At 48.2% G+C, this 14,711-nt stretch overlaps 1 protein-coding gene across 1 annotated transcript in view; it reads left to right on the forward strand.

The window, feature by feature from the left end:
* The window catches only part of TG (thyroglobulin), a 389,754-nt gene extending 379,139 nt beyond the window's left edge, over positions 1-10,615 (forward strand). The window contains exons 56-57 of the mRNA XM_073676983.1: positions 8,948-9,138; positions 10,359-10,615. Of these exons, the coding sequence (XP_073533084.1) occupies positions 8,948-9,138; positions 10,359-10,456 (289 nt within the window). The 3' untranslated portion in view covers positions 10,457-10,615. The remainder of the gene's footprint in view (positions 1-8,947; positions 9,139-10,358) is intronic.
* Positions 10,616-14,711: the final 4,096 nt, after the last annotated feature.

A 14,711-nucleotide genomic window follows, 5' to 3' on the forward strand; every position in this document is an offset into this window, starting at 1 on the left:
GAGTGGTTAGTAGTATAGCCACTGGTGGGCTATGGTAGTGAGTGATTTGTAGTAAAACCCCTGGGGGTCTAGTGCAGGGAGTCAATATGAGTAAAGCTCCTGTTAGTATTTGCCAGTGGTTATTAGTAGAGCCTCTCATGGTTTAGACCAGTGAGTGGTTAGTAGTAAAGTTCTTGGTGTTTCTGGCAGTGAGTTGTTATTTGCAAAACCCTTGGTGATTCTGAGTCAGTGAGAGGTTATTAGTAAAGTCCCTTGTGGTCTAGGGTAGTGAGTGGTTAGTACTAATGCCCCTGGTGGTGAAGGGCAGTGAGTGGTTAGTACTAATGCCTCTGGTGGTGTAGGGCAGTGAGTGGTTAGTACTAATGCCCCTGGTGGTGTAGGGCAGTGAGTGGTTAGTACTAATGACCCTGGTGGTGTAGGGCAGTGAGTGGTTAGTACTAATGACCCTGGTGGTGTAGGGTAGTGAGTGGTTAGTAATAATGCCTCTGGTGGTGTAGGGCAGTGAGTGGTTAGTACTAATGCCCCTGGTGGTGTAGGGCAGTGAGTGGTTAGTACTAATGCCCCTTGTGGTGTAGGGCAGTGAGTGGTTAGTACTAATGCCCCTGGTGGTCTAGGGCAGTAAGTGGTTAGTACTAATGCCCACTGGTGGTGTAGGGTAGTGATTGGCTAGTACTAATGCCCCTGGTGGTGTAGGGTAGTGATTGGCTAGTACTAATGCCCCTGGTGGTGTAGGGTAGTGAGTGGTTAGTACTAATGCCCCTGGAGGTCTAGGGTAGTGAGTGGTTAGTACTAATGCCCCTGGAGGTCTAGGGTAGTGAGTGGTTAGTACTAATGCCCCTGGTGGTGTAGGGTAGTGAGTGGTTAGTACTAATGCCCCTGGTGGTCTAGGGTAGTGAGTGGTGAGTACTAATGCCCCTGGAGGTCTAGGGTAGTGAGTGGTTAGTACTAATGCCCCTGGTGGTGTAGGGTAGTGAGTGGTTAGTACTAATGCCCCTGGAGGTCTAGGGTAGTGAGTGGTTAGTAATAATGCCCCTGGAGGTCTAGGGTAATGAGTGGTTAGTACTAATGCCCCTGGAGGTCTAGGGTAGTGAGTGGTTAGTACTAATGCCCCTGGAGGTCTAGGGTAGTGAGTGGTTAGTACTAATGCCCCTGGTGGTGTAGGGTAGTGAGTGGTTAGTACTAATGCCCCTGGTGGTCTAGGGTAGTGAGTGGTTAGTACTAATGCCCCTGGAGGTCTAGGGTAGTGAGTGGTTAGTAATAATGCCCCTGGAGGTCTAGGGTAGTGAGTGGTTAGTACTAATGCCCCTGGTGGTGTAGGGTAGTGAGTGGTTAGTACTAATGCCCCTGGTGGTCTGGGGCAGTGTGTGGTTAATAATAAAGCCCCTGGCAGTATAGGACCGTGAAGTTGTTATTGATAAAACCCCTGATTACATACAGCTGTGTAGAGTTTAATGGTAAAGTGGCCCCTGGAGGTCTAGTGCAGGAAGTGGTTAGTAGTTAACCCCTGGTAGGCTAAGGTAGTAAGTGGTAATTAGTAATAGTTAACCCTTGGTGGGCTAAGGTAGTAAGTGGTAATTAGTAAAGACCCTGGTGGTCTAATGCAGTGAGTGGTTAGTAGTATAGCCACTGGTGGGCTATGGTAGTGAGTGATTTGTAGTAAAACCCCTGGGGGTCTAGGGCAGGGAGTCAATATGAGTAAAGCTCCTGTTAGTATTTGCCAGTAGTTATTAGTAGAGCCTCTCATGGTTTAGACCAGTGAGTGGTTAGTAGTAAAGTTCTTGGTGTTTATGGCAGTGAGTTGTTATTTGCAAAACCCTTGGTGATTCTGAGTCAGTGAGAGGTTATTAGTAAAGTCCCTTGTGGTGAAGGGCAGTGAGTGGTTAGTACTAATGCCCCTGGTGGTGTAGGGCAGTGAGTGGTTAGTACTAATGCCCCTGGTGGTGTAGGGTAGTGAGTGGTTAGTACTAATGCCCCTGGTGGTCTAGGGCAGTGAGTGGTTAGTACTGTTGCCCCTGGTGGTGTAGGGCAGTGAGTGGTTAGTACTAATGCCCCTGGTGGTGTAGGGTAGTGAGTGGTTAGTACTAATGCCCCTGGTGGTGTAGGGTAGTGAGTGGTTAGTACTAATGCCCCTGGTGGTGTAGGGCAGTGAGTGGTTAGTACTAATGCCCCTGGTGGTGTAGGGTAGTGAGTGGTTAGTACTAATGCCCCTGGTGGTGTAGGGTAGTGAGTGGTTAGTACTAATGCCCCTGGTGGTGTAGGGCAGTGAGTGGTTAGTACTAATGCCCCTGGTGGTGTAGGGCAGTAAGTGGTTAGTACTAATGACCCTGGTGGTGTAGGGCAGTGAGTGGTTAGTACTAATGACCCTGGTGGTGTAGGGCAGTGAGTGGTTAGTACTAGTGACCCCGGTGGTGTAGGGTAGTGAGTGGTTAGTACTAATGCCCCTTGTGGTGTAGGGTAGTGAGTGGTTAGTATTAATGCCCCCGGTGGTGTAGGGCAGTGATTCGTTAGTACTAATGCCCCTGGTGGGCTAGGGTAGTGAATGGTTATTAGTAAAACCCCTTGTGGTCTAGGGCAGTGAGTGGTTAGTACTAATGACCTTGGTGGTGTAGGGCAGTGAGTGGTTAGTACTAATGACCCTGGTGGTGTAGGGCAGTGAGTGGTTAGTACTAATGACCCTGGTGGTCTAGGGTAGTGAGTGGTTAGTACTAATGCCCCTGGAGGTGTAGGGTAGTGAGTGTTTAGTATTAATGCCCCTGGTGGTGTAGGGCAGTGAGTGGTTAGTACTAATGCCCCTGGTGGGCTAGGGTAGTGAATAGTTATTAGTATAACCCTTTGTGGTCTAGGGCAGTGAGTGGTTAGTACTAATGCACCTGGTGGTCTAGCGCAGTGAGTGGTTAGTATTAATGCCCCTGGTGGGCTAGGGCAGTGAATGGTTAGTACTAATGCCCTGGTGGTCTGGGGTAGTGAGTGGTTAGTACTAATGCCCCTGGTAGGTTAGGGTAGTGAGTGGTTAGTACTAATGCCCCTGGTGGTGTAGGGTAGTGAGTGGTTAGTAATAATGCCTCTGGTGGTGTAGGGTAGTGAGTGGTTAGTACTAATGACCCTGGTGGGCTAGGGTAGTGAATGGTTATTAGTAAAACCCCTTGTGGTCTAGGGCAGTGAGTGGTTAGTACTAATGACCCTGATGGTGTAGGGCAGTGAGTGGTTAGTATTAATGCCCCTGATGGTGTAGGGCAGTGAGTGGTTTGTACTAATGCCCCTGGTGGTGTAGGGCAGTGAGTGGTTAGGACTAATGCCCCTGGTGGTGTAGGGCAATGAGTGGTTAGTATTAATGCCCCTGGTGGTGTAGGGCAGTGAGTGGTTAGTACTAATGCCCCTGGTGGTCTAGGGCAGTAAGTGGTTAGTATTAATGACCCTGGTGGTGTAGGGCAGTGAGTGGTTTGTACTAATGCCCCTGGTGGTGTAGGGCAGTGAGTGGTTAGGACTAATGCCCCTGGTGGTGTAGGGCAGTGAGTGGTTAGTACTAATGCCCCTGGTGGTCTAGGGCAGTAAGTGGTTAGTACTAATGCCCCCTGGTGGTGTAGGGTAGTGATTGGCTAGTACTAATGCCCCTGGTGGTGTAGGGTAGTGAGTGGTTAGTACTAATGCCCCTGGAGGAGGTCTAGGGTAGTGAGTGGTTAGTACTAATGCCCCTGGAGGTCTAGGGTAGTGAGTGGTTAGTACTAATGCCCCTGGAGGTCTAGGGTAGTGAGTGGTTGTTACTAATGCCCCAGGTGGTGTAGGGTAGTGAGTGGTTAGTACTAATGCCCCTGGAGGTCTAGGGTAGTGAGTGGTTAGTACTAATGCCCCTGGAGGTCTAGGGTAGTGAGTGGTTAGTACTAATGCCCCTAGTGGTCTAGGATAGTGAGTGGTTATTACTAATGCCCCAGGTGGTGTAGGGTAGTGAGTGGTTAGTACTAATGCCCCTGGAGGTCTAGGGTAGTGAGTGGTTAGTACTAATGCCCCTGGAGGTCTAGGGTAGTGAGTGGTTAGTACTAATGCCCCTGGAGGTCTAGGGTAGTGAGTGGTTAGTACTAATGCCCCTGGAGGTCTAGGGTAGTGAGTGGTTAGTACTAATGCCCCTGGTGGTGTAGGGTAGTGAGTGGTTAGTACTAATGCCCCTGGAGGTCTAGGGTAGTGAGTGGTTAGTACTAATGCCCCAGAGGTCTAGGGTAGTGAGTGGTTATTACTAATGCCCCAGGTGGTGTAGGGTAGTGAGTGGTTAGTACTAATGCCCCTGGAGGTCTAGGGTAGTGAGTGGTTAGTACTAATGCCCCTGGAGGTCTAGGGTAGTGAGTGGTTAGTACTAATGCCCCTGGAGGTCTAGGGCAGTGAGTGGTTAGTACTAATGCCCCTGGTGGTGTAGGGTAGTGAGTGGTTAGTACTAATGCCCCTGGAGGTCTAGGGTAGTGAGTGGTTAGTACTAATGCCCCTGGAGGTCTAGGGTAGTGAGTGGTTAGTACTAATGCCCCTGGTGGTGTAGGGCAGTGAGTGGTTAGTACTAATGCCCCTGGTGGTGTAGGGCAGTGAGTGGTTAGTACTAATGACCCTGGTGGTGTAGGGCAGTGAGTGGTTAGTACTAATGACCCTGGTGGTGTAGGGCAGTGAGTGGTTAGTACTAGTGACCCCGGTGGTGTAGGGCAGTGAGAGGTTAGTACTAATGCCCCTGGTGGGCTAGGGTAGTGAGTGGTTAGTACTAATGACCCTGGTGGTGTAGGGCAGTGAGAGGTTAGTACTAATGACCCTGGTGGTGTAGGGCAGTGAGAGGTTAGTACTAATGCCCCTGGTGGGCTAGGGTAGTGAGTGGTTAGTACTAATGCCCCTGGTGGTGTAGGGCAGTGAGTGGTTAGTACTAATGCCCCTGGTGGGCTAGGGTAGTGAATAGTTATTAGTATAACCCTTTGTGGTCTAGGGCAGTGAGTGGTTAGTACTAATGCACCTGGTGGTCTAGGGCAGTGAGTGGTTAGTATTATTGCCACTGGTGGGCTAGGGCAGTGAATGGTTAGTACTAATGCCCTGGTGGTCTGGGGTAGTGAGTGGTTAGTACTAATGCCCCTGGTAGGTTAGGGTAGTGAGTGGTTAGTACTAATGCCCCTGGTGGTCTAGGGTAGTGAGTGGTTAGTACTAATGCCCCTGGTGGTGTAGGGTAGTGAGTGGTTAGTACTAATGACCCTGGTGGTGTAGGGCAGTGAGTGGTTAGTACTAATGACCCTGGTGGTGTAGGGCAGTGAGTGGTTAGTACTAGTGACCCCGGTGGTGTAGGGCAGTGAGAGGTTAGTACTAATGCCCCTGGTGGGCTAGGGTAGTGAGTGGTTAGTACTAATGCCCCTGGAGGTCTAGGGTAGTGAGTGGTTAGTACTAATGCCCCTGGAGGTCTAGGGTAGTGAGTGGTTAGTACTAATGCCCCTGGTGGTGTAGGGTAGTGAGTGGTTAGTACTAATGCCCCTGGTGGTCTAGGGCAGTGAGTGGTTAGTACTGTTGCCCCTGGTGGTGTAGGGCAGTGAATGGTTAGTACTAATGCCCTGGTGGTCTGGGGTAGTGAGTGGTTAGTACTAATGCCCCTGGTAGGTTAGGGTAGTGAGTGGTTAGTACTAATGCCCCTGGTGGTCTAGGGTAGTGAGTGGTTAGTACTAATGCCCCTGGTGGTGTAGGGTAGTGAGTGGTTAGTAATAATGCCTCTGGTGGTGTAGGGCAGTGAGTGGTTTGTACTAATGCCCCTGGTGGTGTAGGACAGTGAGTGGTTAGTACTAATGCCCCTGGTGGTGTAGGGCAGTCAGTGGTTAGTACTAATGCCCCTTGTGATGTAGGGCAGTGAGTGGTTCGTACTAATGCCCCTGGTGGTCTAGGGCAGTAAGTGGTTAGTACTAATGCCCCCTGGTGGTGTAGGGTAGTGATTGGCTAGTACTAATGCCCCTGGTGGTGTAGGGTAGTGAGTGGCTAGTACTAATGCCCCTGGTGGTGTAGGGCAGTGAGTGGTTATTACTAATGCCCCTGGTGGTGTAGGGTAGTGAGTGGTTAGTACTAATGCCCCTGGTGGTGTAGGGTAGTGAGTGGTTAGTACTAATGCCCCTGGAGGTCTAGGGTAGTGAGTGGTTAGTACTAATGCCCCTGGAGATCTAGGGTAGTGAGTGGTTATTACTAATGCCCCTGGAGGTCTAGGGTAGTGAGTAGTTAGTACTAATGCCCCTGGTGGTGTAGGGTAGTGAGTGGTTAGTACTAATGCCCCTGGAGGTCTAGGGTAGTGAGTGGTTAGTACTAATGCCCCTGGAGGTCTAGGGTAGTGAGTGGTTAGTACTAATGCCCCTGGAGGTCTAGGGTGGTGAGTGGTTATTACTAATGCCCCAGGTGGTGTAGGGTAGTGAGTGGTTAGTACTAATGCCCCTGGAGGTCTAGGGTAGTGAGTGGTTAGTACTAATGCCCCTGGAGGTCTAGGGTAGTGAGCGGTTAGTACTAATGCCCCTGGTGGTCTAGGGTAGTGAGTGGTTATTACTAATGCCCCTGGTGGTGTAGGGTAGTGAGTGGTTAGTACTAATGCCCCTGGAGGTCTAGGGTAGTGAGTGGTTAGTACTAATGCCCCTGGAGGTCTAGGGTAGTGAGTGGTTAGTACTAATGCCCCTGGAGGTCTAGGGTAGTGAGTGGTTAGTACTAATGCCCCTGGTGGTGTAGGGTAGTGAGTGGTTAGTACTAATGCCCCTGGAGGTCTAGGGTAGTGAGTGGTTAGTACTAATGCCCCTGGAGGTGTAGGGTAGTGAGTGGTTAGTACTAATGCCCCTGGAGGTCTAGGGTAGTGAGTGGTTAGTACTAATGCCCCTGGAGGTCTAGGGTAGTGAGTGGTTAGTACTAATGCCCCTGGAGGTCTAGGGTAGTGAGTGGTTAGTACTAATGCCCCTGGAGGTCTAGGGTAGTGAGTGGTTAGTACTAATGCCCCTGGAGGTCTAGGGTAGTGAGTGGTTAGTACTAATGCCCCAGGTGGTGTAGGGTAGTGAGTGGTTAGTACTAATGCCCCTGGAGGTCTAGGGTAGTGAGTGGTTAGTACTAATGCCCCTGGAGGTCTAGGGTAGTGAGTGGTTAGTACTAATGCCCCTGGAGGTCTAGGGTAGTGAGTGGTTAGTACTAATGCCCCTGGTGGTGTAGGGTAGTGAGTGGTTAGTACTAATGCCCCTGGAGATCTAGGGTAGTGAGTGGTTAGTACTAATGCCCCTGGAGGTCTAGGGTAGTGAGTGGTTAGTACTAATGCCCCTGGAGATCTAGGGTAGTGAGTGGTTAGTACTAATGCCCCTGGAGGTCTAGGGTAGTGAGTGGTTAGTACTAATGCCCCTGGAGGTCTAGGGTAGTGAGTGGTTAGTACTAATGCCCCTGGTGGTGTAGGGTAGTGAGTGGTTAGTACTAATGCCCCTGGAGGTCTAGGGTAGTGAGTGGTTAGTACTAATGCCCCTGGAGGTGTAGGGTAGTGAGTGGTTAGTACTAATGCCCCTGGAGGTCTAGGGTAGTGAGTGGTTAGTACTAATGCCCCTGGAGGTCTAGGGTAGTGAGTGGTTAGTACTAATGCCCCTGGAGGTCTAGGGTAGTGAGTGGTTAGTACTAATGCCCCTGGAGGTCTAGGGTAGTGAGTGGTTAGTACTAATGCCCCTGGTGGTGTAGGGTAGTGAGTGGTTAGTACTAATGCCCCTGGTGGTCTAGGGTAGTGAGTGGTTAGTACTAATGCCCCTGGTGGTGTAGGGTAGTGAGTGGTTAGTACTAATGCCCCTGGAGGTCTAGGGTAGTGAGTGGTTAGTACTAATGCCCCTGGAGATCTAGGGTAGTGAGTGGTTAGTACTAATGCCCCTGGAGGTCTAGGGTAGTGAGTGGTTAGTACTAATGCCCCTGGAGGTCTAGGGTAGTGAGTGGTTAGTACTAATGCCCCTGGTGGTGTAGGGTAGTGAGTGGTTAGTACTAATGCCCCTGGAGGTCTAGGGTAGTGAGTGGTTAGTACTAATGCCCCTGGAGGTGTAGGGTAGTGAGTGGTTAGTACTAATGCCCCTGGAGGTCTAGGGTAGTGAGTGGTTAGTACTAATGCCCCTGGAGGTCTAGGGTAGTGAGTGGTTAGTACTAATGCCCCTGGAGGTCTAGGGTAGTGAGTGGTTAGTACTAATGCCCCTGGAGGTCTAGGGTAGTGAGTGGTTAGTACTAATGCCCCTGGTGGTGTAGGGTAGTGAGTGGTTAGTACTAATGCCCCTGGTGGTCTAGGGTAGTGAGTGGTTAGTACTAATGCCCCTGGAGGTCTAGGGTAGTGAGTGGTTAGTACTAATGCCCCTGGTGGTGTAGGGCAGTGAGTGGTTATTAGTAAAGCCCCTTGTGGTGTAGGGCAGTGAGTGGTTATTAGTAAAGCCCCTGGTGGTCTGGGGCAGTGTGTGGTTAATAATAAAGCCCCTGGCAGTATAGGACCGTGAAGTTGTTATTGATAAAACCCCTGATTACATACAGCTGTGTAGAGTTTAATGGTAAAGTCCCTGATGGCCTCGGGCAGTGAAAGGTACTTTCTGGGGCAGCAGTCATTGACCACTAAGGCTATCTTTACAATGGCATGGTTTGTAACCTGTTGAAAGCAGCCTGGCATCTGCCCACCCAGCCCCCGTGCCGCGCCTGCACCACCCATCTTTTATCAGGATTGTGGGCAGGTGGTCCCCCAGGTGACTAATGCCAGACCGAGGAGTCCCCACCGGCCACCGACAGCGCTGACTACCGAACATAACCCTGAGAAGTATGAGGGATCCCGTGATGGATGTACAGTATACCAGCAGCCCTTACATGGGACTTCCTCTAAGACTCCGTTGTGTAACATTACACACAATTGTTACTTCTTCTTTCGGAATGTTTACAATAAAATGTGACTTTTATATTTGTTTATTTTTTTTCTCTTTCTTCCCAGAAACCCAAACTTTTCTTACAATTTTACAAGAAGAAGGAATGTTGCTTTACCATCATGGCCGGAGCACCGAGCGCACAGCGGTGGAGACACATATAAAGAGTTTACCGAGCTCTTACCAAATCATCAAGGGCTGAAAAAAGCCGAATGTTCATTCTGGAATCAGCTCATCCCGGCCCTGAAATCATCTGCAAGTGAGTGAGAGATCAAACGGACCCGCAGGTGTGCAGGGTAGAAGAACACGTCAGGACTGCAGGTGTAAGGGAAGTAAAAGTGGGCTACAAGGCGCAAGAAAGAGCGAGGAGGCTGCCGTAATGTGCCGCGCATAATCCCCTCCCCCGCTGTCAATTATAAGATATTACAAGACACCAGGGAGTTCAGTGACCGTCTAAAAGCAACGGGCGACATGACACAGATCACAGAGCCACAAGATATTCTCATACTTATGGTAGTGGATATATTATCCTGTACTAAAATCCCCTTAGCTGCTGCAGAACCTCTTTTGTGGAAACTGAGGTGTGTATTATGAGGTTCTACAGCAGCAGAGATTATGAGGTTCTGCAGCCGCTGAAGTGTGTGTTACAAAGATCTGCAGCAGCTGAGGTGTATTATGAGGTTCTGCAGCAGCTGAGGTGTGTACTATGAGGTTCTGCAGCAGCTGAGGTGCGTATTTTGAGGTTCTGCAGCAGCTGAGGTGTGTATTATGAGGTTTTGCAGCAGCTGAGATGTACTATGAGGTTCTGCAGCAGCTGAGATGTACTATGAGGTTCTGCAGCAGCTGAGGTGTATTATGAGGTTTTGCAGCAGCTGAGATGTGTATTAGGAGGTTCTGCAGCAGCTGAGGTGTGTATTATGAGGTTCTGCAGCAGCTGAGGTGTGTATTATGAGGTTCTGCAGCAGCTGAGGTGTATTATGAGGTTCTACAGCAGCAGAGATTATGAGGTTCTGCAGCCGCTGAAGTGTATTATGAGGTTCTGCAGCAGCTGAGGTGTATTATGAGGTTCTGCAGCAGCTGAGGTGTATTATGAGGTTCTGCAGCAGCTGAGGTGTGTATTATGAGGCTCTGCAGCAGCTGAGGTGTATTATGAGGTTCTGCAGCTGCTGAGGTGTATTATGAGGTTCTGCAGCAGCTGAGGTGTATTATGAGGTTCTGCAGCTGCTGAGGTGTATTATGAGGTTCTGCAGCAGCTGAGGTGTATTATGAGGTTCTGCAGCTGCTGTGGTGTGTATTATGAGGTTTTGCAGCAGCTGAGATGTACTATGAGGTTCTGCAGCAGCTGAGATGTACTATGAGGTTCTGCAGCAGCTGAGGTGTAGTATGAGGTTCTGCAGCAGCTGAGGTGTGTATTATGAGGTTCTGCAGCAGCTGAGGTTACGATCTTTCAGGCCTTATGGGTTTCTCTCTGTCTTACAGGTTTACAGGATGGGACCAGGAGGACGAGCACAGACATTGGATCACCATCTGCGGTGACAGCCGGCAGCCGGCAGGAAGACAAAGGCTCTTACGCCTGATGGACGACACGATCCCACATCCTATTACCTGCTAGCGTCTCAGTCCAAAAAGACAATATTTCTAAAAACCTACCAATTTCTCCCGTCCGGCCGCTCAGCGTCTTCCACCATGAAAACCTTTTTTTTCTGTCTTTTCTTAATAAAGTGATTGAGAATTAATCCTTCTCGCTGCTTCGTTATTCCGACCTTTTCTCATAAAACAAATAAAGGATTTGTCCCGTCGTGTCCTCTGTATAACGCGCACAATAACTTGGTGCTGAACTCTGCAACGTTTTTAAGGTCAATGCTTGACATCAGTGAATGGAAAAGTCCACAGGCTGCAAAACCTGTCTGCAGCCAATGACACCAACTTATAGCCTCCCTTAAAGGGGTAGTCCACTATTGAAAAAGTGTTGTATCCCCCAGCGATCTCATCTCATTGTTTGTCACATGAGTTCTACAGCCTGACAAACAAACTGCGCATAGCTCACCCATCCCTGGTCCGGCATCTGGGTCTCCACCATTTCTCCTGGTTTCTGTTAATGTTTGCAGCGGTCACACCACATCAACAGCACTGCAGCCAATCACTGAGCTCCTGTGTCGTCTAATCGGGCTGAGCTCACTGATTGGCTGCAGCGCTGCCCTTTACATCGCGGTCCAATTACGAACTGCTTTGCACAGATTTTGCAGTCCGTTATGTGCCCCTATTAATTATAGGATACAGAGGCCCTTTAGTTGCAGATTGGTTTCTGGTGATTTCCATCAGGATGGCAGAAGAAATGCTGATCAACTCAGGAGGAAGCGCCTAGACAACTTTACTCACCAGGAGGCAATGCGCTTGATGGTTACATCAGTCTCACAAGAGGCATCGGTTTGAACAGAGTCAGCAATCTTCTGGCAATCTCCATAGCGGCTTCCCCTTTACTCCGGCACTGTCTCTGAAAAACATTCAATGCAGCACAGCCCACTCTCTGCTTGTCTCGGCCCTCTCTTTTTTGGTCACCTCTTTTGGTAGCAATGTGCAGTTGTACATGTCCGACAATGTCGTTCACTCCTGCTGCCTATTCACACAGTTACCTTGTATCAGTGCCTCACACTCCGGCACCAGTCTTCTTGCCATCTCTAACATAAGAAGTCCATATGTACATAAGCATCACTTTACAGACTCTCCTCACTCATGGTGGGTAGTCAATCTTCACCTTGCTGGTAGAAATCTTCACCTTGTACGGGTGAACTGTTCTAACTCATCTGGGAAAACTGAGATATCAGCACAGCCTGCTGTTTTTTTACATGCCCCTCCTTCTCAATACCGTATACACCATATACAGCAAACACTACTCACCCTCACTTGATAGCTAACTATGACGCAGACATTGGCTGCACCTTCTGTGTGTGTCTGACCTGACCAGGAAATGGGTGCCTTTTTATGGAGTCTAATGCTGACTTTATGCTGCCCCCAGCAGCTAATTGCATTAGATGGGTTGTCTAGTGCTCGCTGTCCAAGTCAGAAGAAAGATTTTCCTAGCGCCACCTTATTGCTCAGGCAGGAAATGACCGCTTACCATCATCCATTGCCAAAAGTGGAAGAAGATTGGTGTTAGATATCAGCAGCAGTACTGAGGAACTGAGGAATGACGGGGGTCTGCTAGCTTTGTATATATATATATATACAGTACAGACCAAAAGTTTGGACACACCTTCTCATTTAAAGATTTTTCTGTATTTTCATGACTATGAAAATTGTACATTCACACTGAAGGCATCAAAACTATGAATTAACACATGTGGAATTATATACTTAACAAAAAAGTGTGAAACAACTGAAAATATGTCTTATATTCTAGGTTCTTCAAAGTAGCCACCTTTTGCTTTGATGACTACTTTGCGCACTCTTGGCATTCTCTTGATGAGCTTCAAGAGGTAGTCACCGGAAATGGTCTTCCAACAATCTTGAAGGAGTTCCCAGAGATGCTTAGCACTTGTTGGCCCTTTTTCCTTCACTCTGCGGTCCAGCTCACCCCAAACCATCTCGATTGGGTTCAGGTCTGGTGACTGTGGAGGCCAGGTCATCTGGCGTAGCACCCCATCACTCTCCTTCTTGGTCAAATAGCCCTTACACAGCCTGGAGGTGTGTTTGGGGTCATTGTCCTGTTGAAAAATAAATGATGGTCCAACTAAACGCAAACCGGATGGAATAGCATGCCGCTGCAAGATGCTGTGGTAGCCATGCTGGTTCAGTATGCCTTCAATTTTGAATAAATCCCCAACAGTGTCACCAGCAAAGCACCCCCACACCATCACACCTCCTCCTCCATGCTTCACGGTGGGAACCAGGCATGTAGAGTCCATCTGTTCACCTTTTCTGCGTCGCACAAAGACACGGTGGTTGGAACCAAAGATCTCAAATTTGGACTCATCAGACCAAAGCACAGATTTCCACTGGTCTAATGTCCATTCCTTGTGTTCTTTAGCCCAAACAAGTCTCTTCTGCTTGTTGCCTGTCCTTAGCAGTGGTTTCCTAGCAGCTATTTTACCATGAAGGCCTGCTGCACAAAGTCTCCTCTTAACAGTTGTTGTAGAGATGTGTCTGCTGCTAGAACTCTGTGTGGCATTGACCTGGTCTCTAATCTGAGCTGCTGTTAACCTGCGATTTCTGAGGCTGGTGACTCGGATAAACTTATCCTCAGAAGCAGAGGTGACTCTTGGTCTTCCTTTCCTGGGGCGGTCCTCATGTGAGCCAGTTTCTTTGTAGCGCTTGATGGTTTTTGCAACTGCACTTGGGGACACAATCAAAGTTTGCCCAATTTTTTGGACTGACTGACCCTCATTTCTTAAAGTAATGATGGCCACTCGTTTTTCTTTACTTAGCTGCTTTTTTCTTGCCATAATACAAATTCTAACAGTCTATTCAGTAGGACTATCAGCTGTGTATCCACCTGACTTCTGCACAACACAACTGATGGTCCCAACCCCATTTATAAGGCAAGAAATCCCACTTATTAAACCTGACAGGGCACACCTGTGAAGTCAAAACCATTTCCGGTGACTACCTCTTGAAGCTCATCAAGAGAATGCCAAGAGTGTGCAAAGCAGTCATCAAAGCAAAAGGTGGCTACTTTGAAGAACCTAGAATATAAGACATATGTTCAGTTGTTTCACACTTTTTTGATAAGTATATAATTCCACATGTGTTAATTCATAGTTTTGATGCCTTCAGTGTGAGTGTACAATTTTCATAGTCATGAAAATTCAGAAAAATATATATACTGCCTAGGGCCTGTTATAAGTAGAGGTCTTTAACTCTTTACGGAGTTATCTGTGTTCTCCAGCAGTATAATGAAGCTCTACTTTAGTGCCCCTCTTATAATTTTAATGATAGGGCTCTGTTCATTCTGTCCAAGTCTACACAGCTAAGCTGACAAATGAACTGCAGAAAATAGCAAAAGTCAATCTATTGTGTCTGATGTAATGCCCAGTGTAAAAAACGAAAATGTTTGAAATATATGGTTCTAGAAAAGTAAATTTGAATAATAAGTTAGTTTCTGTTGATCCCCCCTTAAATGAGAGCAGCTTCCAGCAAGTCAACCATCCCCAAGGTTCATTATACGAACCGTTTCTGCCCCTCGCACATCATGGATTCCTCATGACTCCGTCTATAGCAGCTGCGTGGCCCCTCGATATCACTTGATAATGATCAGTACACTTCCCCCTGCTATAAAAACTCGTCTTCATAAGTTCTTCACTAACCGGAACAAAGGCAGATACAATCTTGAGAATCGTGATACTGTGCAAGAAACCGGCTGAGAGTCACATCTTGGTGACCACGTTCAGCCTCACGTGTTGTTCTGTCTGGAAATCTAAGATAATATCCGGAACATGTAAATGAGATCTGTGCAATATCTACTGTAAATGGCCCCATATACAGAGGCAGCAGCTACCCTATAGCACTGGAGCCTGAGAGGGTCTAAAGTCCCCTCTGAAAAAGCATATGAATCATATATCCATCATATGGAGCTATAATGTGAGCACTGTATGGTAGTATTATATGGCCAATCTATGGTTTTAACATTCAGTAATTGTATAGTGCAATTATTTGTCCACTATATAACAGTATTATTTGGCCACTGTATGGTGCTACTCTTTGGTCACTCTATGTGTGAAGACCCGGGGTCTTCCGTGGGCGTAACACTACTCAGACAACACAGGGTGCAGGTAAAACAGTGCGGCAATACTTTATTGAACCACCAAAGCAGGCAATAAACAGAACAGTCCCAGC

The sequence above is a fragment of the Phyllobates terribilis genome, unplaced genomic scaffold (genome assembly GCF_046119375.1).
Source record: "Phyllobates terribilis strain yellow unplaced genomic scaffold, ASM4611937v1 Scaffold_4__5_contigs__length_816908805, whole genome shotgun sequence".
NCBI lineage: Eukaryota > Metazoa > Chordata > Amphibia > Anura > Dendrobatidae > Phyllobates > Phyllobates terribilis.